The sequence below is a fragment of the Primulina tabacum genome, chromosome 5, assembly GCF_025594145.1.
Source record: "Primulina tabacum isolate GXHZ01 chromosome 5, ASM2559414v2, whole genome shotgun sequence".
NCBI classification, from domain to species: Eukaryota; Viridiplantae; Streptophyta; class Magnoliopsida; order Lamiales; family Gesneriaceae; genus Primulina; species Primulina tabacum.
The window spans coordinates 15046402-15073401 of NC_134554.1; the positions used below are offsets into that span (position 1 = coordinate 15046402).

General features: G+C 34.6%; 6 protein-coding genes across 7 annotated transcripts; 2 read left to right on the top strand and 4 right to left on the bottom strand.

Annotated features, from left to right (window-relative positions):
- Positions 1–663: 663 nt before the first annotated feature.
- LOC142546967 (ABC transporter I family member 20-like) lies at positions 664–5825 on the top strand. Its single transcript, XM_075654974.1, has 7 exons — positions 664–1014; positions 2539–2672; positions 3175–3294; positions 4210–4305; positions 4416–4568; positions 4654–4731; positions 5289–5825. The coding sequence occupies exons 1-7, from the start codon at positions 843–845 to the stop codon at positions 5523–5525; spliced, it is 990 nt and encodes a 329-aa protein (XP_075511089.1). The 5' UTR covers positions 664–842; the 3' UTR covers positions 5526–5825.
- Positions 5826–6394: 569 nt separating this feature from the next.
- On the bottom strand, positions 6395–9350 carry LOC142546968 (ADP-ribosylation factor). Its single transcript, XM_075654975.1, has 7 exons — positions 9239–9350; positions 8185–8337; positions 7938–8008; positions 7582–7701; positions 6982–7100; positions 6743–6824; positions 6395–6629 (listed from the first exon to the last, which is right to left on the bottom strand). The coding sequence occupies exons 2-7, from the start codon at positions 8330–8332 to the stop codon at positions 6624–6626; spliced, it is 546 nt and encodes a 181-aa protein (XP_075511090.1). The 5' UTR covers positions 8333–8337; positions 9239–9350; the 3' UTR covers positions 6395–6623.
- A 509-nt stretch (positions 9351–9859) lies between these two features.
- On the bottom strand, positions 9860–12673 carry LOC142544846 (WAT1-related protein At1g09380). Its single transcript, XM_075651878.1, has 7 exons — positions 12412–12673; positions 11530–11592; positions 11331–11447; positions 11012–11258; positions 10719–10877; positions 10290–10441; positions 9860–10160 (listed from the first exon to the last, which is right to left on the bottom strand). Exons 1-7 carry the CDS (start codon positions 12588–12590, stop codon positions 9986–9988), a joined length of 1092 nt encoding a protein of 363 aa, XP_075507993.1. The 5' UTR covers positions 12591–12673; the 3' UTR covers positions 9860–9985.
- Positions 12674–14294: 1621 nt separating this feature from the next.
- LOC142546969 (DNA repair protein XRCC4-like) lies at positions 14295–17086 on the bottom strand. The gene is made up of 5 exons (XM_075654976.1): positions 16829–17086; positions 16575–16717; positions 15121–15249; positions 14897–15019; positions 14295–14641 (listed from the first exon to the last, which is right to left on the bottom strand). Exons 1-5 carry the CDS (start codon positions 16971–16973, stop codon positions 14420–14422), a joined length of 762 nt encoding a protein of 253 aa, XP_075511091.1. The 5' UTR covers positions 16974–17086; the 3' UTR covers positions 14295–14419.
- Positions 17087–18939: 1853 nt separating this feature from the next.
- Positions 18940–21298, bottom strand: LOC142546971 (pentatricopeptide repeat-containing protein At4g18975, chloroplastic). Of its 2 annotated transcripts, none has more exons than XM_075654977.1 (3): positions 21188–21298; positions 21020–21082; positions 18940–19979 (listed from the first exon to the last, which is right to left on the bottom strand). In XM_075654977.1, the coding sequence occupies exon 3, from the start codon at positions 19964–19966 to the stop codon at positions 19130–19132; it is 837 nt and encodes a 278-aa protein (XP_075511092.1). In that variant the 5' UTR covers positions 19967–19979; positions 21020–21082; positions 21188–21298; the 3' UTR covers positions 18940–19129. The 2 variants fall into 2 exon arrangements, with proteins under 2 accessions (XP_075511092.1, XP_075511093.1); XM_075654978.1 differs by having other exon boundaries at positions 18940–19990.
- An 847-nt stretch (positions 21299–22145) lies between these two features.
- LOC142546972 (GDSL esterase/lipase At1g09390-like) lies at positions 22146–26001 on the top strand. Its single transcript, XM_075654979.1, has 5 exons — positions 22146–22507; positions 23715–23900; positions 24374–24534; positions 24795–25059; positions 25562–26001. The coding sequence occupies exons 1-5, from the start codon at positions 22270–22272 to the stop codon at positions 25789–25791; spliced, it is 1080 nt and encodes a 359-aa protein (XP_075511094.1). The 5' UTR covers positions 22146–22269; the 3' UTR covers positions 25792–26001.
- The last annotated feature ends 999 nt before the right edge of the window (positions 26002–27000 follow it).

Below are 27000 nucleotides of genomic sequence, written 5' to 3' on the forward strand. Positions count from 1 at the left end.
GGCTTGCCGAAAATTTTTTCCCCTCTTTTCTCGAGAAAACTCGACACCAACTATCCCTCAAAGAACATAATAAAAAACACAATTTTTTTAAAAAGTTTTGTTGGGGAAATTAGAAAAATATTCAAATAACTCGAATAAAAACAAAAAAGATATAAAAATATGTTTATTTAAGGAAAAAATCATAGTCTCTAGTTTTTTTTTTTTTTAAAATAGTCTTTAATGTCAGAACAACGAACAATGTGTTAGTGTTTTTTGTTTTATTTTATTTTTTTATTTATTATTACTAGCACCACTGCACTTGGGAAACATGTGTATAATTTATTTAGTATTATATGATACACACAAATAATATATTTTTATTTTTCAAACAATTAGTTTAGTCATGATTTTTATATATATAATAGATTTTTCAAATATTTTTGATTTCATTATTTGATGTTGTTTTGAAAAGCAAGAACGAAAATACTGTTTAAAAACGAAAAATGATTAAGTATAAAGTTGAAAATAGCGGGGGAATTTGGTTAAATAACTTCGATCAATTCTTAAAAAATTTGATCTCTCATGTGTATTTGAAATATATTTAAGGAGATCATTTTTTTAAAAAAAGAGTTGACCGAGATTAAAGTTGTACATTTGATTTTACATTTGTATGTCATTTCTTTAAGATAGTTGACAAAATGAATAATTTTCAGAAACGAGCAATGAATGACATTTAAAGAGACGAGGACTGGAGCCAAACTTTGATGATTGCAATGGTGTCCAAATGTTAGCCATGCGCGCTACCAAACTTCCCCGATAAAATTCCCATTGAAGAAGAAGGGATAGCTTGATCGAGGTAAGAAATGGCGGTACAGGAGGAGAACTCTCGATCCACGGTGGAGATCAACGGCCTCAGCTTCACTTACCCAGGAATTTATGGCCATCCTCCGCCGGGTTCCACCCCTTTGATAGATGAATTTTCCCTCACTCTCCACTCCGGAGAGCGTTGTCTTCTTGTTGGTTCCAATGGCGCGGGTATTTTGTATTTTCATTGAGGATTTTCAGATCTTTCTTTTAGTTCGGATAATTCAGTAAAAATCGATTCTTGATTGTTTGGTTATCATTAAGTGAACTAGCCTTAGTCTCTTGATACGGTTCAAGAGTTGGAAATGAACCAATTGGCGAATGGGCAATTGAGCAGCAGCGCCTGTTAGCATGCAATGCATATGATAGTCATATGTCGTGTATAAAACTAATAGCCTAACGGTTGATATGCTGCCTGGGTTAAATGTAATCTTAGCTACATTGATGAAAACCAGAAAAAGCATAATTGAGTATGAAACAAGTTCCAAACTGTTGATATGCTGTGTGGGTTAAATGTAATGTTAGCCACATTGATGAAACAAGAAAAGGCATAATTGAGTCGTCGCCAAGGAAACTCATATCCTCTCCTCGTCCCTTATTTGGTTATTCCTCCTCTCATGTTCTCTTCCTTCTTAATTGACTAGTTTCTTATTATAGTCAGACATACACCGGAATAATGAATTCTAGATAATATGACTTGGTTGTTGTCAGTGAAGATAGTATAAAAATGTAGCTGAGAGAAGAAATCGATCTTGATTATTCTTATTATTTTTCAAAATGTAAAAACACTTTACATGTATATACTTTTATCCTTTTCCTATCTGTGTGTATATCCCAAAACTGTCTGAAAGGCTCCATACTTGGTCTTTGGTATGGTACAAGTGTGTCATGGCTTAAAGTGCTATTGTCACAGAAAGGAATACAAGTCTAATAGGTAAAACTATACAAAAAAACTTGGGGGTTTAGGGCACACAGAAAAGGAGCTATCGTAGTGTAATTTCAGTTCCCACATGCTAAAACCCCAAGTTTCACTGCCCCAAAAATGGTCAATAATTTGAAACAAAGAAACTGAGGGGTTTAGGGCATAATGGAAAAGGAGCTATCATAGAGTAACCTCAGTTCCATGTGCTAAAACCCCAAGTTTCCTTAGCACATGATAGATTTCCTCTGGGCATTATAGGATAATGATGCACAAGTAAGTCTAATCCCTCTCTCTGGTTCTCACTGCTCTTCTATATTTGACATCCTAACAAACTACCAATTGTACTAATCGAATTACAATAAAATGTCAAAAGGTACTACAATCAAGTTTTAATTAATTATAAACTGATTTATGTCATTATGTGTACTCATTTTAATACAGGGTCAATTCTCCTCTTTTTTCTTTTTAGTTCTTTTTTTTATTACAAATTTTTTATTGTTCTAACTGTTGGTTTATGATTATTGAATTGTGAAATGCATATTTCTTTTTAGGATCCAATGGCTGTCAGCCAACACTTAAACAATTCTGGTTGAGCATATTTGCAATAATACTGTAAATGCTTATGTGATTTGGGGTTTTCTGGGAAAAGAAATTTTTTCTGGAGACTTTTCATGTTTAGTCCTTTTCTTTCAGGTGCCTGTTGCATTTTTCCCTCTAGTGGTCATTGTATAATCTTGCAAACATTTGCTTTTTCTTGTACGGAATTTTATCAGGGAAAACAACTTTACTGAAAATAATTGGTGGGAAGCATATGGTGGAAAAAGACATGGTAAAGGTTTTGGGAAGATCCGCATTTCATGACACAGCATTGACGGCTTCAGGAGACCTCTCTTATCTTGGTGGCGAGGTTGGTTTTAAATTTTATTTTTACCTTCCCCTGTAGTGTTAGTGGTTAACCTAGCTGCTTATAGAAATGCAACTTTTGGGTAGTAAATGCTGTGAGAATTAAGCAAGAGTGGAGTATTAAAACACAGTGAAGGATTGCTAGTCTCACTCTCATGGAAACTTACTTTCAACTTCACAGTTTAGAGTGTCTTTTTGCTGATTATTTGTGTCCATTTTAGTTTAATAAAAATCGAGCCATCGAAAGTTATGTATTGGCTATTAGTGAGTGGTTTTTTCTGGTTTAATTGCAGTTCTTCCATATCATTCCACGTATAAGGATAATTATTTTTAGTTCACATTTTCTGATGAAATCGTTTCTCAATGCTGATGGTGGCTTAATTTAAAGGAATAAACTGTTCCTAATATGAAGTGAGTGATGTATTCTTCGATTACAATGTTTATTGTTTTATGGTATGGATGTGACTCTGAAATGATTTGATTTTAAAAATATATTTTGTATTTAGTGGAGACGAGAAGTTGCTTTTGCTGGTTTTGAGGTTCCAATTCAGATGGAGATTTCTGCAGAGAAAATGATATTTGGGGTTGCAGGAATACATCCCCAAAGACGAGAAGAATTGATCAAGGTATAAGAGTTTTCTTGATTTTTTGGTTTTGCTCCCTTTTACTCATAATGATTACCTTAAATCTCGATATTAATTTTTCCATCCATGGTCATGTTAGTTGTCACTGTTCTGTAAAATGCTTCTCGCTACAGTTGTTTAGAACTCACTTTCTTGAAAGATAGCTAAGGCATTACAGAAGGCTTTAAATTGTTCTTTTTCATTGACTTAATATTCACTGAATCAAGCCTTATCTCCTGAAAAAGTGGACCATGTAAATATATTGGGGTTTGATGTTAATTACAACATGCCAATCTTAACTCCGACCATTAGCACTATATATCTATGTGAAATAACATTAGAGTCTTTAAGGTTATACATTGGATTGATTGAGCAAATCTACTAGGCAATGAATTGCAAATCTCAAATAGTTATTTTTTGAGTTATTGTGGTATATTTCAAATTCATCCCAATAGAGTCATTACAAATCCTGCATTCGAACGCAAGCTAAAGTAATATGAAATAGTGGGGCTACTAGGATAACATTATCACACCAAAATAATTGGAATCAATTTCCTTCTTATTTTAATAAATGTTAATCATACATCAGACCTATATTAATTGGATGTCCTGGTACACAGCGAGTCTCATTATTTATCCTTCAAATTCATCATAATCAACATGTGTATTAATCTTTATACAAGATTTTGGTTAATCAATGTAATTACCTTGAGAACTAGCAATTTGAAAGTTTGATTATGTTTGAGGAGATTGACCTGCACTCTGTGAATTGCAATAGTAGATAATTTTCCTAAACTCTAACTGGATATGCACTTTTGTAATCATCCTGCACATTCTTCTGCACTGTCTTTGGATATCGTATGGATTATTTTTTTTTTGGTACAGACACGAGTGAACTGGTTGGTTCTTTTGGTGTAGGTGTTGGGTATTGACTTGTCGTGGAGAATGCATAAAGTATCTGATGGTCAAAGAAGAAGAGTTCAAATATGTATGGGCCTTCTAAAGCCATTCAAGGTGAATACTTATTATTTTTCTTTTTTGGGGAAGAAATCCCCGGTTTCCAAACTTTTCTCAGTCTATTTACCTCTACTCCAAGCCAGTTTGGTTATGCTTCTTGTGGTTAGGTACTATTGCTGGATGAAATAACAGTTGACTTAGATGTGCTTGCACGGTCTGACCTTCTAAGATTTCTAAAGAAAGAATGTGAAGAACGTGGTGCCACAATAATTTATGCAACTCATATTTTTGATGGTCTTGAGGGCTGGCCATCACATATTGTAAGTTTCATTTTAGCTCCTCAATGTTGACTGCATTATAAGTGGTATACGTCACGTGTTGGATATCGTCTTGAATTTTCATCAGGCTTACGTGGCTCGTGGGAAGTTGCAGCTAGCGACGCCAATGAATAAAATCAAAGATATTAGCAAGTTGTCACTGATGGTTAGTTGCTCTACTTTAAAAATAAAGCACTTCGACTTGAGTTTTTGTGACCATTCAATTAGGTGAAGGGTGGAGCAGGTTCTAATTGATAATGATTAATGGGTACTTGTGTGCTTGAGGTTAGAAAATAAGTCGAGTTGAATTTTCTTTATGTCAATTTGTACTATCTCGCAAATAATTATGGGATCTGTTTTTTATTTAATCTTCAAAAACCGTGTGGCACTTAAAGCATTCATATTACACGTCCTATGTTTAGTTGGCTGTTTCTCCTGTGTAGTGGTTTGATGTGAAGTTTTAATTTTGAGAAATAAGCATTTCAGAGCTGAAAAACATTTCGGAAACACCGTAACAAACTTGTAAACATTCGGTCATTTATAATGAAAGCGATAATGACGCGATCATGAATCTTGTACGTTCTGTTGATTTTCTTCATAACGTCTACAGAAGTGGAAAATATCAGATGCATCATGAAAGCGTGTTCTGAACCCGTCTTAAGATAATGACTTTTGTCCATTGGGAAACCTTTTAGTTGCTACCTCGTGTTTATGAATTTGCAGAGAACTGTGGAGAGTTGGCTGAGAAAAGAGAGAGATGATGAGCGGCAGCGAAGAAAAGAGAGAAAAGCTAATGGTACTCCAGAATGTGATGAAAAAGTCGAAGGCAGTCGTGTAGCTGGTGATCCAGCTCGCATTGCTGTCCGCGTGCTAAATAACGGGTGGGCTGCTGGGAGGCTGAATTCAACTGTAGCCGGTGAAGAAAGCTTCTCCTTCAGCTCTAACAGGGTCCTCAGATAAGAAAACACAAGTTTTCACACCTCTATACCTGGCTGCAAACTATCATCGTCCCACTGTATGGCCGATTTTCCTGGCCTTTTTTTTCATCTTGTCCCAATAAAAATGCTTATAAATTGAATTACTATAGTAATTCCTTATGTTTTAATATTTGATTTTTTGTGATCTATATTTCATTTCTTGTCGTCCAGTGGACAACATTATATAATCCATTCCTCATAGATTAGAGTTTGCATTGACATAAAATACCATATGATCCTTCTTGCCCGAAGTTCGATAATTTTATGCAGTAAAATCATGTTATTCTTGGGTATTCGAAGCCGTTTTCATCCAATGGCTCACATTTTGAATTAAATTTCTCGTTATTCTTTATTTCGTTGAATTCACTGTGTTTTATTGAATTTGAAAAGAAAAAATCTAAGAACCATTTTGTTTTAGGATATAAATTTACAAAAAGATTTCCTCAATTAATTTGAGAAAATACCGTACATTTTTATCTTTGAATTGTAAGGAATTTTATGTTAGATCGGACAGAAACCACCCAATATACTCAATTTAAAAGGATAAAAATGCAAAGTTAGCCTCGCACATAGATCTTAGAGGAAAAAAGTCTGAAGATTCGTCGAAAACATTTACTTGGAGTGATAGATATAATATGCACAAACCATCTTAAAAATTTTGCCTACTCTCATCTTAAATTGCATTCAGGCCGACCTTTGATCTAAATTTTGATTTCTAATTCAATCAGTTTCTTTGATGACATAGCCTGTGGACTAATCTGACTGATAATGTTTTTGTTCAAATTTAAAAACATTTTGTGCAATCACTAAATACTTCCCGAGGTGACACGGACAGCCTGCACATATCATGCATTAATTTCAATAACCAAATGATATTTATATATATGTATAATTAGTTTCTGGAAAATAACTGCATTAAACAACAAAAGTGAAATCTTAACCTACACAACAGACATGCGCATCGGTTCAAAATAAGAAATGATCAAACACGAGAATAATTTCAACAGAAACCAGAGAATACAAAAATATCTTGACGAGTATTAAGATACCAAAGAGCTCGTAATTCATCCAACATCTCTTCTTAAGCCTGTCACAAAAGTACCAATTATGAAAGCACGAGAGAATAATTAGAATCTGCAATTACGACAAGAACAATTAAAACAGTAAAATCAGCTTTAGGGGCAAAATGAAGAATTGTACCTTGCTAGCGATGTTGTTGGAGAGCCAGTCGAGCCCCTCATAAAGGCCCTCGCCAGAGGTGGCACATGTGCTCTGGATATACCTGAACCAAATATCAAGAATAATCTCAATTAGTTCGCATAGAGGGACGGACTATCAATATATGTTATGTATGTGCGCATACATTTTATTTCCCTACGAATTTGAAACCAGCATCAAGGCCAGACAAATTTCAAGCAAACGAGAGAGAGAGGGAGTACCAATGACGTTGACGGAGTGAGTGAAGTCCAAGCTTGTCAGTTATCTCAGCTGCGTTCATAGCATTTGGAAGATCTTGTTTGTTTGCAAAAACAAGTAGCACTGCATCTCTTAGCTCATCCTACAATAATCACATCATTGCCAAAATTAATGGATGAAGCATGTTTCCGTACAACTACTGTACTACCATGACTCCTATAAGTTGCATAAAATATTTTCAACCATCTATTCACCTGAACCGAAGTTACCGAACATACCAAGCAAATGGTACAGGGAACAAGAGGCATAGATTTTTGACATATTTACAAATTTTCTGCCAACAAAAAAGGCAAGGAGAATTGCATCCGCTTTCCCTCAACTTGAAAAACTGAAATCCACCATTCTACATGTCAAGTTTTTTCCGGAAATCAAGTTTTTGTTCGAAAATTTAAATTATTTTGCCCCCACTCTATCTAAAGCTATGGGTCCACCACTATTTCTGGGGAGGGGTGACTGCGATTGCTTCACAGTTGACGAGATAATGCAATTCTGCCAGCAAGGCAGCCTACCATTGGGATACTACTGAATACAGGTGAAATTATTTAATGAAATAGCTCGATTACCTCATTCAGCATTCTATGCAGCTCATCCCTAGCCTCCACAACACGATCTCGATCATTACTATCGACCACAAAGATCAGCCCTTGCGTGTTCTGGAAATAATGCCTCCACAATGGCCGGATCTAGATCAATGGAAATCGAAATGCATAAAGAGAGGCAGCGTATGAATTATGATGGTCAAATGATTTAAGCTCAAGTGATCAATAAATAAAGAACGGGTGAATATATCCACAATTCACAATCCATGATTCCACAAAATATCATTTAAATTTCCTCTTGCATATATAGCCAACCTTACAGGGTTATAAAGGTTTTGAGGGGGAGGAAGCTAACAAAAATGTTCTGTAACACAACGTACCTTATCTTGGCCCCCAACATCCCAGACAGTGAAGCTTATGTTCTTGTATTCCACAGTCTCCACATTGAATCCTACAACGGAATGTCAATTTGACAATTAGAAAAGGTGATCACTTTATATTAAGATAATTCCAAGGAAGAAAACACAACCAAGTAAAATTAATTTAAAAATGAACCCAATAAAATTGAAGCTAACATGTTCAGTATGTTCCATAAAGTTAAACAGTCATATTGGCTATTTATCATACCAATAGTTGGGATGGTTGTCACTATCTCTCCCAGCTTGAGTTTGTACAATATCGTGGTCTTACCGGCAGCATCAAGACCTACCATAAGAATCCGCATCTCCTTCTTGGCAAACAGTCGGCTGAAAAGCTTGGTGAATGACAACCCCATCTTCGCTGTCAGTTACACCAACAAAATAAAATTCATGACTCAGTTTCCCGAGGAAGCACTGATAAGTGATAATAATGCCTGTGGTTTTCAAGTTGTTAATTTCAAAATAATAAGAATATAGACTCACAGAACACCATCGTGTTAAAGCAGTTTGGTAACATAAACAGAGCAAAAAACATAGAAAGTCAGTGGGTCTCAGAGTTGCAGAATGACTGCGATCCTTAGGCTAAGGGTCTATAAACTAATAGAATATGGGAAGCGGGAATACTTACATGGACATAATGTAAGGACCAATTGACAGAAGCCAAGTCCATATGAAATAAAACACTTTGCTATGGTGTACTGGGAATTTACTCAGGCAAGCAATGAAACACGCCATTCATATATATATTTGCCTTCTTAATTCTCTCCTCTCCATCAAAACAATTTTGCAGTATTTGCAAAATGTAATGTTCAAATAAAATTTTAAATCCATTGACGTGTGTGTGTGTGTGTGATTGAGCATGATCTACAAAGCATTTATTTGACTACGCTATAATCATTAGCGATTACGATTGACCATTGAAACAATCATAACCTTTTCCGAATACAAACAATCTGGAGAAATCGCCCCCATGGATCAAAAAGTTGTGAAAAAATCACACCAACGACAAATTGAATCCAAATAACAGGAAAAAAAAAAACCTCATTCATGTCGTAAATTCAAAGATCCCTAACTCTCACATAAGAAACCATGAAAACCAGATCAAATCGATCTATTTCATGAAGCCTACACGGTACGCAAACATTCAAAAAAAAAAAACATACAGAGAGATCTAATTCAAAGCTCACATCTGCAATTTACTCTCTTACAATAAACATTCGTAAATCACGTAAAGAAAGATCAAAAGGAAAGGAATAGCTTACGTGATATAAATTTGGGGAAAAGGGAATGATTTGGGAAGAAGAGGTTAAGATTGTGTTCAGAGGATGGAGTCGGCGCTATTTTATTTATTTACCTTTTGTTATAAATTTTACATCGCGTTAAATTAATTAAAGAATAAGCATATTGTGAGACGATGTCACGAATTTTTATTTATAAAATGAGTAAATTATACATTTTCTCAATGGAATTTCTATTGAACTTTTATTGAAAATAAATTAACTATTCACGTGTGTGTATATATATATACATACATATATTTCTTTGTAATTTTGTTAAACTTTGATGTTAAACTTTAATTTTTATCTCATATATTATCAATGATCGAGATTAAATCAATAATGAATAAAAACTCTGATGTTAAACTTTGATTTTTAGTTCATTTATTATTAATAATCGACACACATCAATCATGATCGTCGTGAAGAATTTTGCATTGACGTCACATCAACATCGTCGATACTTAAACATCAAATAGTAAATGAGAATATATCACAATTGATCTATAATTTGGTCGATTTTTACTGGTGTAAGAAATGAACACCACATTATTTGTAAATTTACTTTTAAAAAAAAGTATTCGTAACGTGATCCGAACAGATGAATTCCAACACAAGTACTACATTTCTCTTAAATTCTGACAAATTTAGGAGAATACATTAAATTAATAATATAATCTAATCTTGTCTTAATTTTCTTTTGCACCCACAATTAATTAACGAATGAATAAACTAAGTCGTTGACTGAACAGAAGCGGCGACGTTTGATTCCAGGTCAAATTTGTGCGTTGACTTTTCTTCTTCGAAGTGCTCGTGAGTGGTATGGAGAAGAGAGCAGCTCATTTCTCTGTTCTTTCCCCACAAGACTCCATACAGTCCCAACACAATCAATGCTGAACCCGCAACTCTGCGCATGCATGCATGCATCCACCATACAAATCAATAATCAAAACCGATTAATTATGTTTTTCATGATATAAATGCAGTAATTAATGCGCATGCAAGAAATAATAAATTAAAATAGATGATCCCTTACGTGCCAGTGTATAGTTTTTCTTGAAGTAGAGCCCAGCTGAGGATAGCCACGATAACCAGAAGCAAAGGGCTGAAAACCGATACATACAGAGGCCCTTTCCTTTCTATGCACCATGTCATTAAACAATATGCCATCGCCGAACACACGATTCCCTGGAAACCGGCCGAAATTCAATTTGCGATTTTACGTCATTTATTTCATAATTATCACATGTGTCGTGTTATTTAATTTAATTGTGTTTATCTCTCTTTGCGAGTTTAATCATCAATATTGTCGAATTTCAATTTTAGTATGTTATCTTTATTTTTTTAATCTTTTTTTATGTGCCGTCATGTGTTCGTTTTCACGTAAACACTATCATAAAAAAAGAAAGATCAGAATCAGACGACTTTAATTTACGTGAACATAAATTATAATATATATAAATACCGCGTAGACAGTTGAAACAATCCTGATGGTGTGGTTGAGCGACCAAGCTGATAAATCATGGTTGAAGCAGAACCCTATGATCACACACTGAAAACTCGACATGAAACACATCAAGGCCGAGCTTGAATATGGAGCCACATACTGCTTGCTCAGTCTTGTCTGAATAAATATTTAAAAACAAATAATTAACAAGAAACAAAATAATTATTAGTAGACATGCATTAATGATTAGTTGGGAGTATCAACTGATACAAAAAAAAAAAAAAAAAAAAAGCGGATGCATGGATAATTACTTGGATGATCAACCACACAGCCCAAGAAACAGCGCTTGCAACGAGAAGCAAAGGGCCCGAGGAATTGACATGGTCGATGGAATTCTTGGTTCCCGTTTTCTCTGCGTATTTCCAATGAATGCCCGACTGCCCGATGTTCACTACTTGCCCATGGTAGAAAGACAGCAACAGCGCACCGCCCACGCATATTATGGTTCCCCACACCTTGGCTTGCCCCGCCTTGCTTTTAAGTACCAGTTTCTCCAATCTGTCGAATTTATATAGATATATATTTTCAAGAATGTTTTGTTAATCTTCTATTTAATTAGTTTATAGTTACCCTAAAGGTACAGCCAAGAGGAAAGTGACCGCTGGATTTATGTTGCTCAAGGCGCATGCGATTGTTGGGGTAGAATATTTCAGCCCAACAAAATATGTGATCTGATTCACAGTAACCCTGCATTCACATGGGAATGATTACTTAAGATATATAATATATATTCATCTGTGAAAGGTGCAAATTGTAAGTAACAACTTACCCAAAGATGGAACACAAGAAAATTTGGAACAAGATAGATTTTGTCAATTTTGGCCTCGTTTTCCTGTTCATATATGTCATGACAAGGATGAGAAACTATACCATGACGGTACTTCACACGATTTGGAAATTATTTTATTCTAATTGTGTGTATGCATATATATAAATATATAATATTCTTTTATAATTATAATTATTAATAATTAATATATTAGTAATTTAAAATATTACTAGTATCAACGTTGCGATGACATTGACAGGTGTCGAAGCTGACAATCAGAGAAAAATCAAGGTAGTCAGTAGTATTAATTTTGCGGTTTGAAATTATATATATATATAGAAGTAAAATTTTATATTGAATTTTACTATTATTTGACATTAATATAAAATTCGAATTAATAATGAATGAATATATTTATGATTAATGAACAGACCAGGTAGCTAGTTTTATGTGCATGACAAACAAGTGTAACGTAACCCTACCAACTTCATTAGTTTCATGACGTTTGGGTTTTATCTTCTCTATTTCTTTCCTCTAAAAATATATCAATTTTCTGAAAATAATATACGATTAAGAGTAATAGCAAAAGTATTGGGTTGAAAAAGATTTTAATAATGAATAAATTACAAACGTAGAGAATTAGCAATACTATAAGAAAATTATAGCATTATCTTTAGTTTGCGTATACTGCAAATAAACCAGATTAATTTCAATATATAGAACCATTTCTCAAATAAAATTAGTACCTGCAAATACCACAAGTTCCCCTGATTACTTTTCAAGCAGACAGTTTTGAGGTTGGATTGATAGGAATGCAAAAAAAAGTTTTTATTCGAATAAAAATGAGAAAATGTAGCTAGCATGCATGCGTAACGTACGTACCTCTCCATGAAAAAGGCGAAAGGGGCGAGAGAAATGGTAGCAAAGATTTGCCTGTAAGCAACATGGACAAAAGGGTTCATCCCAGAATCCATAGCAAGTTTTGATATAATGTTCATCCCCGCATAACCCAATTGAACTATAACCATGTTCAATAAAGGAAAAAAATCTCCCTGCACCATTTTCTTCTTAATTTCTATATCTTCACAAACCCAAGAAATTAAGAAGAAAATGAGTTGAAATATATGCAATATCTGGAGCTAGAAAGAGAGGTTATATATATACACACAATATAAAGAGAGAGGTGGGATTATATATATATGTATATATTTATTTATTTATTTATTTATTTGTGTGTGTGTATATATTTAGGTAATTAAAAATGACGAAAATGTGAAAGAAAAAGGTTATATGCATGGGATTCACGCATGGCCATTCTCGAAAATTAATAAAGCTGCTTTCAGTTAAACTTATTGTTTGCCAGCTTTGGCTGCATTTGGCAGAGTACTTGGAGTAACCAAATTGAATAGTTCAATTCCTCCATATATATTATTAATTAACAGTTCGAATTCTCGATAATATTTAATGCTGGCTAGTTGATTTTTTTGTTGTTTTTATCAATTCAGTTAATCAATATTATAACCTTTTTAAAAATATAACTATATTCGGTTCTTGGGAGTTATATATAGTACGATTTTCGATGAGGAAACGAACGAGAAAACGACATAAACAATAATTACATCTATTATTTTTTGTGGTATAATTATCAGTTGAAACATGATGTTTGGACTCATATATACATAGATTGGTTTGATTTGTGTACATATATAAATATATATATATATATATATATATATATATATATATATGCTATTAAAGAGATTTGAAACGTGTAGTTAGGATGCAAAAAGGGGAAAAAAGTTAGGAGGCTGATGAATTTGGAGAAAGCAATAAAAAGACTTAAATAAATACCCTTTTTTTGATAATAAGCCAAACACAATCTATGCTGGGTTTATGGATATGTCATTATTCCATTTTTTTTAACAGATAATTAGAATGCAATCCTTCTCAATTGTTATGTTTCTGTTTAAATGCCATATCGTCGGGGTTTAGTCCATACTATATCTCTTCTTATTTCTGATGTATAGGTATAACATTAGATACACTATATATGTATATACAGCAAAGTTGGCAATGATTAAATGGGACTTTTTCTTCTTTTTTTTCTTGTATTTTGTTTTAAATTTTTCAAAAAAAATTTGTGCCGTAATTTAATTTAGCAGAATAATTAAATAATAAAATAGAAGCGAGAGAGGGTGAGGGGCAATATATTTCACATTAAATACGCTTGCTTGTTTGGAAGTTTGTGGGGGAGAATTTTAAAATAATTGAAAACATATGATAACATGCATGTGTTATCGTTCGTTTAGAGAAACTATGCGTGCAATTCATGTCAACTACATGGATTTTGAGGGATCATAATATATATATGTGTGTGCGCGTGTGTGTATATGTGTGTATGTAAAACGTCATTTTTTATTCCATCACGACAAGATTGCATATGTTGTTTTTTTGTTCTGCAGTGATGCTGAGATCACAACTCTATAATTAGAAGCGGTTGGTTGGAAGAAAACATTTTCCAATATTTCTTCAATTAGTGCAATCTATGATCTCATAAATTGATCGATTTATTCTTATTACTTTTCTAGCTTCCTTTGGTCATCACGGATTAATTAAATATTTAGTTGTTCATGTATAAGAATATAATTATAATTTACAATATAATGATTTATAATTGATTCCATAAAAGCTCAATTTTCTTATTTTTTTTTATATTCCTATATCCTCACAAGACAATCTACGCCCCATTTTTTAGGCCTTCATTTTGGATTGAGGTAGGATCCAAAAAAAAGTGCACGCGTAGGTTACAAAAAGATGTTGCAAAAGAAAAACTGGTCTGGTTGACACAGCAATAGAAATACATGAGCTTGAGCATCGGACATGTAAAAGCTTACTTTTTCCTCTTCCGACCACGCGAGCTAGCAGTCGGGACATCTTTAGAAGAACTCACCTCATTCTTCCTTGGTTCTTCATCACTTCCTTCATCAAAACTGTCATTCTTGTCCGTGGACTCTTCCTCCTCTTCTAGCTGTTGATGAGGTGTTGCCTGTTTGGAGAGTTGATTACGAAGCTCTCTGAGTTTCGCCTTCTTCGAGTTTAAGACTTGAACAAACTGGAAGCAGTAGCATACCGAATCAGGGCCAGTGTCGGACAAGATTCTACTTAGTGTCTAAAGAAAGAAAAACATAAAAGCATCTGCTACTTATATATCAGTATAGATGCATAAAATTCTTATTTTCATGATCGACACGAAACATTCTACTATATTGAAGATGTTCGTTTCAAGTGATCTCACATGATCCAACAGTAATAAGCCCAGAAGAATTATTGGTGAGAGAGAAAAGGGTTCCCAAGATTGAAAACAAACCTTTCCATATATTTCTGATTCAAACTCTAACTTTTCACTGCTTACTTTCTCATTTTGTGCTAAACATTTTTCGGCCTCCACTTTGAGCCTGTCAAATGATTGGGTTTTCCATACTACTTCCTCCTATTCAGATTGAGTAACCGAGTTATGGAGAATACAAATTTCAGAACAAATAATAAAATTGACACAAGAAAGTGCAAACAAATGCAATCATGTTGGATTACACTCAATCTTATATTAGAATCCATTAGAAAGTCCAAGACTTCTGCTGTAATTTTCTTGCTATCAGGTGAACGTTGGCACTTCCATCGCCATTCCAGTTTTGTCCCATTCTTTTCAAACGTCCATGATAGCTGCAAAAAGAAAAAGAAAAAGAAAAAGTGAAGATAACGTATCTACTTTTTTCCATGAAATACACATTCTTCCTTCCAAATTTAAATACGTTTCTACAAAAATTTGTTGTTCATGTGGATCCTGAGAACATGTATCATCTTTAGCAAATCATTTGTTTCTTAATGTTGGTGCTGATCAGCTAGACGTTAAAAGAGTAAAATGTCCAGTAGCACCCAGATTAAACTCTAACCTAAGAAAGATTTTGGAGCTACATACCTTGTTTAACCCATAAACTGATACATAGTTATTATATAGTTACAACCAGAATCCGAATTGCCTTTGTACTTTGTTCAATCACATGTAAAATTACTTACGAACAAAAACGTTATTCTCGCCTATTATATAATTATAACGTTTCTACTACTCAAAAGGTTATATTTCTTCAAATCCCAAAAAGGCGCACTGCTACTTTTACAGCCATGTATATCTATCATCAAGTTTCATGCCAACACAACACAAGACTTGCACAAATGGTTAGCTGCACTCGATGAGAGTCCTCGCTAATTGAGCCACAATTGTTACAATTTGAATTATGTGCAGCAATAGTAAACATCAACCAATTTGATTGAAACTATTCAGGAAAATTAACTGATTGTGCCAATCTCTAGCTTGGCCGACTTGGGACAAAGTATACAAATCAAGAAAGTATAATTTGATGGAATTTGAAACAACAGCAAAGCCTCAATCTGACAAAGAAAGAAATATCTATTTAACTCAATTATATACTCTACATGAGAGCAAGAGTCGGACATTCAAATGTTCAGCCATCTGATAGTCAGTAGCATAATTGAATAAATCAGCCATTGACAACTAACCACGAACAAAAGAAATATCATCAACTAGTTGCTATATACACATTTTTCCAGAGATGGCTAAGCCAAAGTTGATCATTTGTAAAATAGTGTTATGTGTTCATATGGAGATAATGGCACTAAGGGCTGGCTCCAACTCACCGATGATCATAAAACAGTAAAGACTAGTGAAACATCACACTTGAGGTCGTCATTTACTTAAATAAATAGTCGAGCAAGGTTATTTTACAAATTTTCTCGTGAAAAATGAAAATGACGTAATACACACAATTGTATTTATCCCATTCTTCTTCGTCAACGATAAGCAAACAAATGATCTTATATGTATGTTTATTTGCAATTTTCCCCTTAGTTTTGCAAAAAGATTCCATTTTTTCTTGTGAAAAAAAGCCAAAAATTTAAAAACCAGGGCTTTCTAATCCTAACGCTCGCAGAACAAACAATTCCCAAATTTAAAAGAAGCAATAACAAACCCTTCTGCATCCATTTCCAGCATCTGAGAACCCGTAAACCGACCCGGGTTGCTGAAACCCGAGATACCTCTCCGCCAAGTCCACGTAATCCGACACTGTTTGATCCCATTGTGATGCTCTCTCTTGCACTTCTTCCTCCGCAGCTTAAAACCCAAAAAAAACACACAAAAAAAATCAAATCAGATATTACGGTAATTTTACTGGTAATCAATTGATTCCTAATATTACTGAATGTGTTCCATAAATCAAAGTACCGCGGCATGTCCAAGCTTCGAGTCCATTGGTAATGGAAAGGTCAAAGTGGGTCGGGCTCCATGTACCCTTTACGAATACGGGTTCGGGTTTTCTTCCATCAATTGGTATTTCCAATTTCAAGCATGTATGCTTCTGTAAGTCCATTTGTTCTTCCGGGGCGAGAGAGATTATGATTCCTGCGTGAAAAGGAAGCTCAGATGCCGAGAAAGATTTCCCGCGTTGTTTTTATTATTAATTTTTTTTCTCATGGAGTTGAAATTTATGTTCGTTTCTTTTCTTTTTGGTAATTTAAATTTTTTAAAAAGGACTATTTAACGACTGAAATGTCCACCGGAAGGAACCCGCAAGTTTTTGGCAAAGCAATTTTGTCGTCGGGAGAAGTAGCGTATATATTTGTTTAAAGAAATAAAAAATACTTCTTTTTGTTTTAGTCAATGCAATTTCATCGAAATCGGTAAGATATTCGTTGGTCTGTTCGATTTGATTTTCAATTTTTTATTTTATAAATATATGATCGTATATTTGAACAGTTTTTTTTCATTTCGATTTTCTATCAAAACGGTTTGATTATTTTGGTTTGACAATTATTTATATCAATAATAAAAATATATTTTAAAATATAACATGTTATTATATAATAAAACATTCAAATATAAAATCTAAATAAATTAAATAAAAAAAACTAAAATTTATTCAAAATGATTTAACTAAATATTATCAAATAAAATATATAATATAAATAAAATATAATTAAAATCATTAATTTAATGAAAATTTGATTTTTTCGATCGATTCGATTTTGACATATATAATTCGAAACAAAATTATATAAATTTTAGTTTTAATATTTGGTAAAAATTTGTGTGAGACGATCTCACGGCTCGTATTTTGTGAGACGAATCTCTTATTTGAATCATCCATGAAAAAGTATTACTTTTTATGCTAAGACTACGTATGGTTTGGAGGATAAAATAATGAAATGATTAAGAGAGAAATGACAAAAAGAATGATTGAAGTAGATAATGATAAAGTTATATTATGTTTGGTATGATTGTTAAGACTGAGATAAAATAATAATCTTTTGATGAATTGATAAAATTGCCCTTCCAGTTTTGTGGCGGTGGTCGGCGGCGGAGGCGGTCGACGGTGGTCGGTCGGCCAGAAGCGGAAGCGGCGGCGGCGACGACGACGACGACAACGACGGCGGTCCGGCTACCGGCCGACAGGAGGAGGCGGCGTCGGCAGTCGGCAACGACGGTGATCGACGGCAGCGGCGGTGGGCGGCGGCGGCGGTCTGCAACAGCGGTGGTCGGCGGACGGCGATGGTCGACAGTGGTCGGTGGCGGGGGTGGTCGTCCGGTGGTCGGTGGAGGGAAGTGGTTGTGAGTTTGGATTTAGGAGAAAGGTAAAATTGGAAAAATAGAATGGATTAAGAGTGAGATAAATAATCCTATGGGGTGATGAGTGATTATTTTATCACACCTAATATAACCTAATTATTTATAGGAGTGATTAACTTGGTTAAATAAAAAACGTACCAAACATATGATTAGGTAGGTTAAAAAAAAAATAAACCTACCTAATCACCCAAACCAAACACAGCGTAAGAGTATTATTTTTTATTGTGAATATCGGTAGAGTTGACCCGTCTCACATATAAAGATTCACGAGACCCTCTCATAAGAAACATACTTTTAATATTTATATTCAAATTTAATAATTCAATTTTCGATTCAGTGTTTTATTTTTTCAATTTGGATTTTCGATTTTATCTTAAATTTGTACACCACTAATAGTTGGAAGAAAAGTGAACAATTATGTTCAAAGAAATTAAAAAATTCAACTTTTTATAACAATTAGTTTTTACAAACAATTAATTTTTATTATCCTTTAAAATGGATTCTTTAAAGTAAATTTTCACATGGAGCACATAAAAGTTGTCCCAAGAAACCGTATGCATGATTGAGTATTAAAATGACTGTCCAACAATAGTCGCCCTAATTCTCAAGTTGATTGAAATTGAGTTCCTTTGGGGAAAATCTTTCCTACAACGAGTAATCGTCACTCGGTGGTGTTATAAATGAATTGGTGTGAGATCCTAACAAAACACGGGGACTCCATAACTTGTTTTGGTCAAGACTTAACCGAGGGTGAATTGCCCAGCGAATATTCTGCAACCGATGAGCATCTCCATCCCCGGCTGGCGTGAGTGGGAGGGGAAATTGAACTGGAATAAATGGTAGGAGGAAGAGAACTGAACTCTGTATCTTCATAAAATTGAGGTGTCATATAAGCCCACGTCACCCTTTTTTGCCCGATTTCCTCTTATGTGAAGTTATGTAGCCCTGTTTCTTGGCCTTTCCATTTGCGGTCTCAGTGAACAGATCCTTATACTTCTCTAGTATCCGTTCCTTCTCTTCAGGTTTACCCAGAATTTCATAGGCATCAGCAACTTTTCTCACAATTGATTTCTCAGGGGGTTTACGGTCAAAATCTTCCAAACCATTGAACAGCTTCACAAGATCCTCAAGCCTGTTGTTTCTATAATAAATTGATATCATGAGTTTGCAGAGCTTCCATGGAACAGAATGTAAATCAAATGCAAGTTTTTTCTTCCAAATCTCATAAGCTTCTTCTGCTCTATCATCCATGTCTAAAGCTTGAATAAGCTGCCCGTATGTCCCTCTAGTGTTACCTTGTCCCTTGCTCAGCATCCACTTAATAACTTGAACCATCCTGTGCCATTGCTGATCTTTCTCAAGAATCAGCAACACGTTCTTCAGGGCCCCAATTGGAAAATTCCTCTCCCATGCAACCCAAGCATCTAGGGTGCTGTACACTTCTTCTTTACTATCTTTGATATCCATAAGCGTGTTCACAAGAAAGGTGATCTTATCTTTTCTTGGAACGTTTTCTCCTATTTGATGTGGGGTTAAAGTTGTAGAATCATTGGGATGAAAGTGAGTGGAGTTATATTTGATCCTGTCCTTCGGTGATTCAAGTGAAAAAGAATTGCTTTGGATTTGGTTAGGAGAATGTATCATTGTACCGTACTTGGAAGAGAGACGCTGAGCTTTTTCTATTATAAGCCAGCAAACTCGTCTAGATAGCTTTGTAATAGAATTTGTTCTCGACATGGTGGTAAGATGACTGCAAGATAGCTGCAAAGTGTTAAGCAATTTAAAAACTACGAGCAAAATGAAACTATATTAAACACAGATATATGCTAAATTAAGTGAACTGAACATCCAAAATAAAATCTGAACATCGTTGGTAGCTTCTCATATCAGAGTTTTGTTTACAAATTTGGTTGAGGGAAACAACGTTTTAGCTCCAATAAATAAGCATTTATTGAACTGTCAAGGAAAAACACAAAGGATGGGCAAAAAACTACACTAAATTGCCAACCCCGATCAAAATTACTATAAAACTCATGTTCCTAATTCTCGTTATGATCTTGTACACAGTTATGAAATATGTGCATCATTACAATTAACTTAATCCAAACCAATAGAGCAGCTAATCACCCTAAACACAGAGACTCGTATATTATTTTTTTAAGTTCTGAAATCACTTTTCCAGGTGAATATGCCCATGTGTTTCATAAAGTGATCAGCAACTACAAATCTTACATAATTGTGTAGTCAGGTTAAGCCTAAACCCAACCCATGAGAAAACAAAAACCATGAAGATGACTACAGGTTCCGGAAATCTTCTATTAGTTTGATGCAGTGATATCTCAAACCTGGATAAAGGTTTTAATCACGTAAGAAACATAATAGAATCTCAATCGCAGAGTAAATCATACTATTCAAAGAAAATGTTGAAAAGACGAGAAACAGAAGATAAAAATCAAAGAACCATCTACAAGAGAAAAAGAAAGTGAGGTTTCATGGTGCTACCACAATACATAAGCATCACGGTTCTATTCATTGTATAGAGAACATGATTTTGGGACCAAAAGCTACAAACCAAGAAAGAAAGAGAAAATGAAAAACATAAAATTGATATAGAGACATAATAAGATGAATAGCAGATAATGAAACAGAAAATAAAGTAGCCTAACAATCCAGAAAACACACAGAAATGGACAAGGAAAGCTTAAAGGAAAGACAAGACAACACAGAACATTAATGGGGGAGAAAAACAAAAAGAACATACAAATCAAGATGAAAAGAGAACATGATCACCTCAATCTCGCACCACTTCCGACGCAATTAGACGTTGGCAGCAGAATCTCTTAGCAATAACAGCTGAAAATCAAAACTTGGCTCGATAACGCAAACAAAAACACACGCGCGCGCGATAGCACATCTGAACGAAATAAAGATAAAAGCCAAAGATTTCAAGAATCAAACCTAGTTTAAAGAAGAATGCATCAAGGAACTTTTGATATCAACGCGAGTATCCATCCTCTTTAAACCCTCGAATTCACTGTGACAAATGTGAAGTGCTCTACTCTATTTTCATTCGAAAAATAGCAATTTCCACCGAGGTTTTAAGATTTTGCAATTAAGCCCCAAAATTTCAGGTTAAGTGCATTTTAAACCATTTTTGTTATATTTGTTTCTACCTCTAATCAATCTCAGTCTAACGCCATGATATTTTTTTGTCGACTCTCTAAGAAGTTATTATTTAAAAGTCAAAATCAAAAATTTTATTTCAACTTCGATATGTAAACCAAATACCAAATTTGTATTTTTTATTTCCAATTTTTTTAAATATATATGTGTTACCTTCTATTTTTTGTTACTTGTATTGAATAAATTTTATACAGTAGTAAAATATACTTCATAGTCCTAGCATGGCTCAAATCACCAGCTAAGGCCCCTAAATGATCGCTCTTGTTATTCTAAACTCTTGAGCTCAGAGATTAGGTTCATATTTTATGGTTACGATTCTAACCCCATAACTCCAATAATCCAATTCTTAAATCCCGACGACTCATCGGCAATGGCTTGGTCAAGTTACATTAGGCAAATAGGTTATCTTTGACTTAAACCAAAGACCTCGCCCGAAGTTATGTGACTTTTTTGCCAAAAAATACCTATGTTGTGGCAATTTCTTTCGGAGGTGTAACGTGTATTCTTCCATGTTTTAGTCGAAAATTTCTACAATAAATCATTGCAAAAACTAAGTAAAATTATGTTATAGAAAAATAAAAGATTTTTTGATTAGACGTATGAAATTAGCTATATACAAAGTTGTTACCTTCTGCTTTTTTGTTATTTGTATTGAATAAATTTTATACATAGTAATATGTATGATTGCTATATATATATATATATATATATATATATATATATAACACATACACACTCCATGTAGAGCGTATTCTCTTAATATGTGTACTTGAAGATTCTTTGGAACCATGCAATTGAAAGACAGACGTCGGTGGGAGTAATCAAAGCATCGGTCTATCTACTCTCCTGCAACTGTCATGAGTTGTCTTCACAATTACTGCTGCATCGCCGTTTTCTTCTTCCTCCTCCTCCCACATTCTCTTCTTTCTCACTGCACTAGGCCTCCTGTCATCTTCAATTTCGGCGATTCCAACTCCGACACCGGCGGACTCGTCGCCGGCCTCGGTTTCGCCGTCAATTTACCCAATGGCAGAGCTTTCTTTGGCAAATCAACCGGCAGGCTTTCCGATGGACGACTCATAATCGATTTCCTCTGTATGTTTTTTATGTTTCAACAATTACTTTTGATTGCTGTTCGTTATTATTTTAAGCGTTTGTGCTCGATGTCTACTGTTGTACTTCGTTGTTTGTTTTTGCTTCTCGTGCTCCGTGAGCGTGAGAAAAGAGAACTACGTTGGATAATCATCTGTAGTATAGTTAAGTAAAGTAACTAGCTTTTCGTTCTTTTTGCCTCATGCGCTCGCGCAGCTGGTACGCACTATTATATTGTTATATCTCTTTCCTCAAAAGCATGGGTTTCATATTGTTGAATAGATGAATTATTATGTGTTTGTGACTTTTGATGCGGTAAAAAGATCATCTAACTGCAGTTTGACAAGCAGAGTGTGGTGCCTCAAATCGGAGTTTTAAATTATGTTAGAATATAATATATAAATGTTTTTGAAAACATAAGTTTTGTATACGTAAAGATTGTTTAAATAGAATCTTTTTTCCGGACAGAAGTTTTTCATTCCGACATGGCCAGCAGGGGTGGGATGGTCTATGATGCAGGATGAATTAGTGCAGAATTTCCAACTTTGTGGGGGATAAGGATAAGTTTTGGATAATATTCTGTCTACTTAGATAGAACATGTGGTCCAAAGAGTAATTATTTTGAATGAATGAAGCGTGCATGTGGTGGTTGTGCATTTTAGGGCTTGGAAAAATTTTATTTCTTGATATTTCTTTAAAAGGTTAACTTTGCAAGTCTGTCACTCTCATCTTCCATCTTCAGAAGTTTTTGTTTGCATCATACATTATGCAAAATTATTGGGAAAGTAACAAATATAAGATAAATTCTCAAGGCAACATACTTTTTGTAGATCTTTTCTTTTGTTCATTGCGAGATTTTAAGGTGTTAGAGTAGTTCCTGCAGTCGGATTTACGAGAAGTTTTTATCTAATTACATCGGCATTGCTTTATGTTTGATTAATTGTGATATCCTTGAGGTTAGCGTCATTTTCTGGTTCTTATGATAACAAGGCGTCTCAAGTTCTGTTAATCTTACACGGATACTTCCTAGGGAATAGAGTAACCTCATAAAGACATTTTCACTGGGTACCGTAGTAACTGTTTAAAAGTCAGGTGTTGTTTTTTTATTAGATCAAATCTTTGAGGTTTGCATTTACTTTACAAGACTGTTAGAGATATTCACGTGTCATTTTTTTAATCGTTGAGAAGAGGACGCCTTATTGTTTTTCAGGTCAGAATCTAAGCACAAATCTTCTAAGCCCATATCTGGACTCATTAGGTTCCAACTTCTCAAATGGTGCGAACTTTGCGATAGTAGGGTCTTCCACGCTGCCTAAAAATGTACCCTTTGCACTGAATATTCAGGTCAAGCAGTTTACACATTTTAAGGCTCGTTCTGCCGAACTCTTTAATGCAGGTGATTTGCCCGCCTATGGTCTGTAAATTTACTTAAGCTGTAACATCAGTTTTGATTTATTGAATTTTGCCCAAAAATGTAGCTTCTCTTATGTGGTTGGCGCAACGTATCTAACTACAAGCATAACAGAATGGAAGAAGGAGAAACAGAGATTAATGGCAATATTAACCAATGAGATGATTTGAATGCTTGAAGATTTTGTAGTTCACATGTCTCTCTTGAACTTTCATTATAGTTTTTATCTGACTTTTGAATAAATAGATAACAAGATATTCATATGCCAATCTTCAATCCTATAATAATGACCCCATAAACGCTGTTATTTCTCTCTGGAGACCCGTGAAAATACATGGAAGGCAACTAATTCTATAGGTGCAGTTCTATTTCCTCTAGGTTTTATTTTAGTTTATTCTTCACTCGAAAATCAGAAAATACTGGCCTAATAATTAGACTCATGTTCATGTTATATTTAGGAGTCAACGGTGTTCTTGGCAATGATAGGTTCAGTGATGCTCTCTACGTCATTGACATCGGACAAAATGACCTTGCCGATTCATTCACTAAGGGCTTATCCTATGTGCAAGTTATCAACCAGATTCCATCTGTATTGGCAGAAATCGAGGACGGTGTTAAGGTCAGTTCATCATTTGTCTTTCTACCGGTGAAGAAGAATCGTGATCCATGGCAAATATCTCACAGTTTTTCTATATATTTGAACTTGACCTATTTAGATTTCTGATTTTGATTATTAGCAAACATGTGCAGCAAGTAATATGCAAAATTTCATATTTTTTTTATAAGAATGTTGGAATCCGTTAACATGTTCAAAAAATGGATATTCCAGACTGTGGATCTCTTGTGACTTTTAGTCCTTGTCATCCTTGACAAATGTAGGAAATATACGATCAAGGAGGCAGAAAATTTTGGGTTCATAACACAGGGCCATTAGGTTGTCTACCACAAAAACTTGCTCAAGTTCAAAATGATTCACTCGATTCATTTGGATGCATTTCAAGTTATAATGAAGTAGCACAACTGTTCAATGAAGGATTACGCAAGTTATGTCAAGAATTAAGATCTGACATGAAGGATGTGTCCGTTGTGTATGTGGATGTATATTCTATCAAGCTTGATATCATTGCCAACTCCAGCACATATGGTAAGAAATAAAGTTTCGTCCTTTTCGTTCCACCTCATAATGAGGCGATATAAGTTTTTTCATTTTTGTTGGTCATGATTAAGAGCATTTGTCTTCACCTCATTCGTCAAATAATGGATACTCTTGGCTTAACCCTTAAATTAAGGGAATTTTTTTTACCTGAACCGAGTGCAGTTGTCCTTGCACGCCCCTCTTCCTATCCTCTGTTTTTTTTTAAATATCTACCTATGCTATGTTTGGTTCACCCAAAGGCATGATAATCCCCATTGATTATACCTTAGAATAGGGTATATATGCACGTCACTTCTGGCCAATCTGTCTTCCAATAAATGTATAGTAAAACTTCGAAGCCACACCTGCTATCATATTACTCCTATTATTTCTACTAGACACCAAAAAGTTATCTTGAGAGAAATGTATTTGGAACATACTTTCTAGTTTCATCACCATTCAAGGTTACTAACTCTAGCCCATTATGCCGATTCGTTCTTTGATTTAATAGGTTTCTCAAGTCCATTGATGGCATGTTGCGGGTCTGGAGGACCACCCTACAACTATGACAAAAGGGTTTCATGTGGATTTCCAGGGTATCAGGTCTGCGATCAACAATCCCAATTTGTGAGCTGGGATGGAGTCCACTACACCGAAGCAGCTAACGCCCTTATAGCCTCAAAGATACTTTCCGCCGATTATTCAATGCCAAACGTGAATGTTGAGTTCTTTTGTCGATAATTATAATACCGAGTAAGAGTTTTAGCTTGATGTTTTCGGTACATGAACAACATTTCGTGTCGTTAGCCATTCATCCATCTGCGCGCCTACTTTAGCCAGAATTTGTTGGAGCATAATTGCTTGATGAGAGGTATTTAATTTCCAACTTAAATGAGTCTATAGTATGTTTATAGGATTGAGACTCTTCTCTTGTTTCTATATAAAGTCGTCTTATTCACTTGCCATATTACAAACTATTCAATGAACAATTTAATTAGATCAGAGGAATTCTCACGATGTTAAAAACGTTCAAATATGTCGGCACTACAAAGGGTCGTGCGAACACTTGAGATGAAAAAAATTGTGTGGTGTAGTTATGTAGTTTAGATGGGAAATCTTTCGCCCCATCATATCAAACAAACGGTGTCGTCATGATCCCATAATTATTTCTGGAGGAATAATAAAAATGGCAAAAACTTATGTGAGACGGTCTCATGAGTCGTATTTCGTGAGACAGATATTTTATTTGGGTCATCCATGAAAAAGTATTACTTATATGCCAAAAGTATTACTTTTTATTGTGAATATCGGTAGGGTTGACCCGTCTTACAGATAAAAATTCGTGAGACCGTCTCAGAAGAGACCTACTCAATAAAAATTACATAATAAATTAATATCATACCAATTATAGGATAATCCCTTGTCATACGAAGGGTAATTTCTCGATTATAGTAATAATGGCATAGAATAGACTAACATCTGACATTACAAATAGAAGTCCAAATTTTGAACTTCACAACTTCAGGTTGAGATTTAATCCTCTCCATCCAGCTAGCTTTCTTATCTTTCGATTTGGTTTCTTCGGAACAGCATCATTAACTTATGTTTCCTCGAATCGCCCCCTCCGAACGGAGACGAGTAAGCGGAGGTTTGAGTGATCTTCGCTTTCTTGGATACCCGATGAGCCTTGTTACAAATGCCCGAACTATTTGTATCATAAGCCCGAGCCAAATTTATCCTTCTTGGAATCGCAAAAAAAATGTCTCCATATTTTCTGTCTTCCTTGATCTCGTTGTACAGTACCATCTCTTTAACGGAATTTGTTATTGAATGAATTGATTTATTACCACCAAATATTGAAATGTAAAAATCAATCGAAACATTTTTAAAGTGACATCTCATTAACCGCATTTGTTACTGAATACATTGACTTGCTACCATAAAAATTGA

Bases quoted from the DNA above. Each gene is read 5' to 3' on its own strand.
- LOC142546967 (XM_075654974.1), top strand. From the start codon at position 843: ATGGCGGTACAGGAGGAGAACTCTCGATCCACGGTGGAGATCAACGGC. The intron at 3,295-4,209 runs GTATAAGAGTTT...CTTTTGGTGTAG, and splicing joins GACGAGAAGAATTGATCAAG to GTGTTGGGTATTGACTTGTC. The intron at 4,569-4,653 runs GTAAGTTTCATT...AATTTTCATCAG, and splicing joins AGGGCTGGCCATCACATATT to GCTTACGTGGCTCGTGGGAA.
- LOC142546972 (XM_075654979.1), top strand. From the start codon at position 22,270: ATGAGTTGTCTTCACAATTACTGCTGCATCGCCGTTTTCTTCTTCCTC. The intron at 22,508-23,714 runs GTATGTTTTTTA...ATTGTTTTTCAG, and splicing joins ACTCATAATCGATTTCCTCT to GTCAGAATCTAAGCACAAAT. The intron at 23,901-24,373 runs GTGATTTGCCCG...TGTTATATTTAG, and splicing joins TGCCGAACTCTTTAATGCAG to GAGTCAACGGTGTTCTTGGC.
- LOC142544846 (XM_075651878.1), bottom strand. From the start codon at position 12,590: ATGGTGCAGGGAGATTTTTTTCCTTTATTGAACATGGTTATAGTTCAA. The intron at 11,448-11,529 runs GTAAGTTGTTAC...ATGTGAATGCAG, and splicing joins TTCTTGTGTTCCATCTTTGG to GGTTACTGTGAATCAGATCA. The intron at 10,161-10,289 runs GTAAGGGATCAT...ATGCATGCGCAG, and splicing joins GAAAAACTATACACTGGCAC to AGTTGCGGGTTCAGCATTGA.
- LOC142546969 (XM_075654976.1), bottom strand. From the start codon at position 16,973: ATGGACTTACAGAAGCATACATGCTTGAAATTGGAAATACCAATTGAT. The intron at 16,718-16,828 runs GTACTTTGATTT...TTGGGTTTTAAG, and splicing joins CGAAGCTTGGACATGCCGCG to CTGCGGAGGAAGAAGTGCAA. The intron at 14,642-14,896 runs GTTTGTTTTCAA...TACTGCTTCCAG, and splicing joins AATCAGAAATATATGGAAAG to TTTGTTCAAGTCTTAAACTC.
- LOC142546968 (XM_075654975.1), bottom strand. From the start codon at position 8,332: ATGGGGTTGTCATTCACCAAGCTTTTCAGCCGACTGTTTGCCAAGAAG. The intron at 7,702-7,937 runs GTACGTTGTGTT...CCATTGATCTAG, and splicing joins ATGTTGGGGGCCAAGATAAG to ATCCGGCCATTGTGGAGGCA. The intron at 6,825-6,981 runs GTACTCCCTCTC...TATTTGGTTCAG, and splicing joins TCACTCCGTCAACGTCATTG to GTATATCCAGAGCACATGTG.
- LOC142546971 (XM_075654977.1), bottom strand. From the start codon at position 19,966: ATGTCGAGAACAAATTCTATTACAAAGCTATCTAGACGAGTTTGCTGG.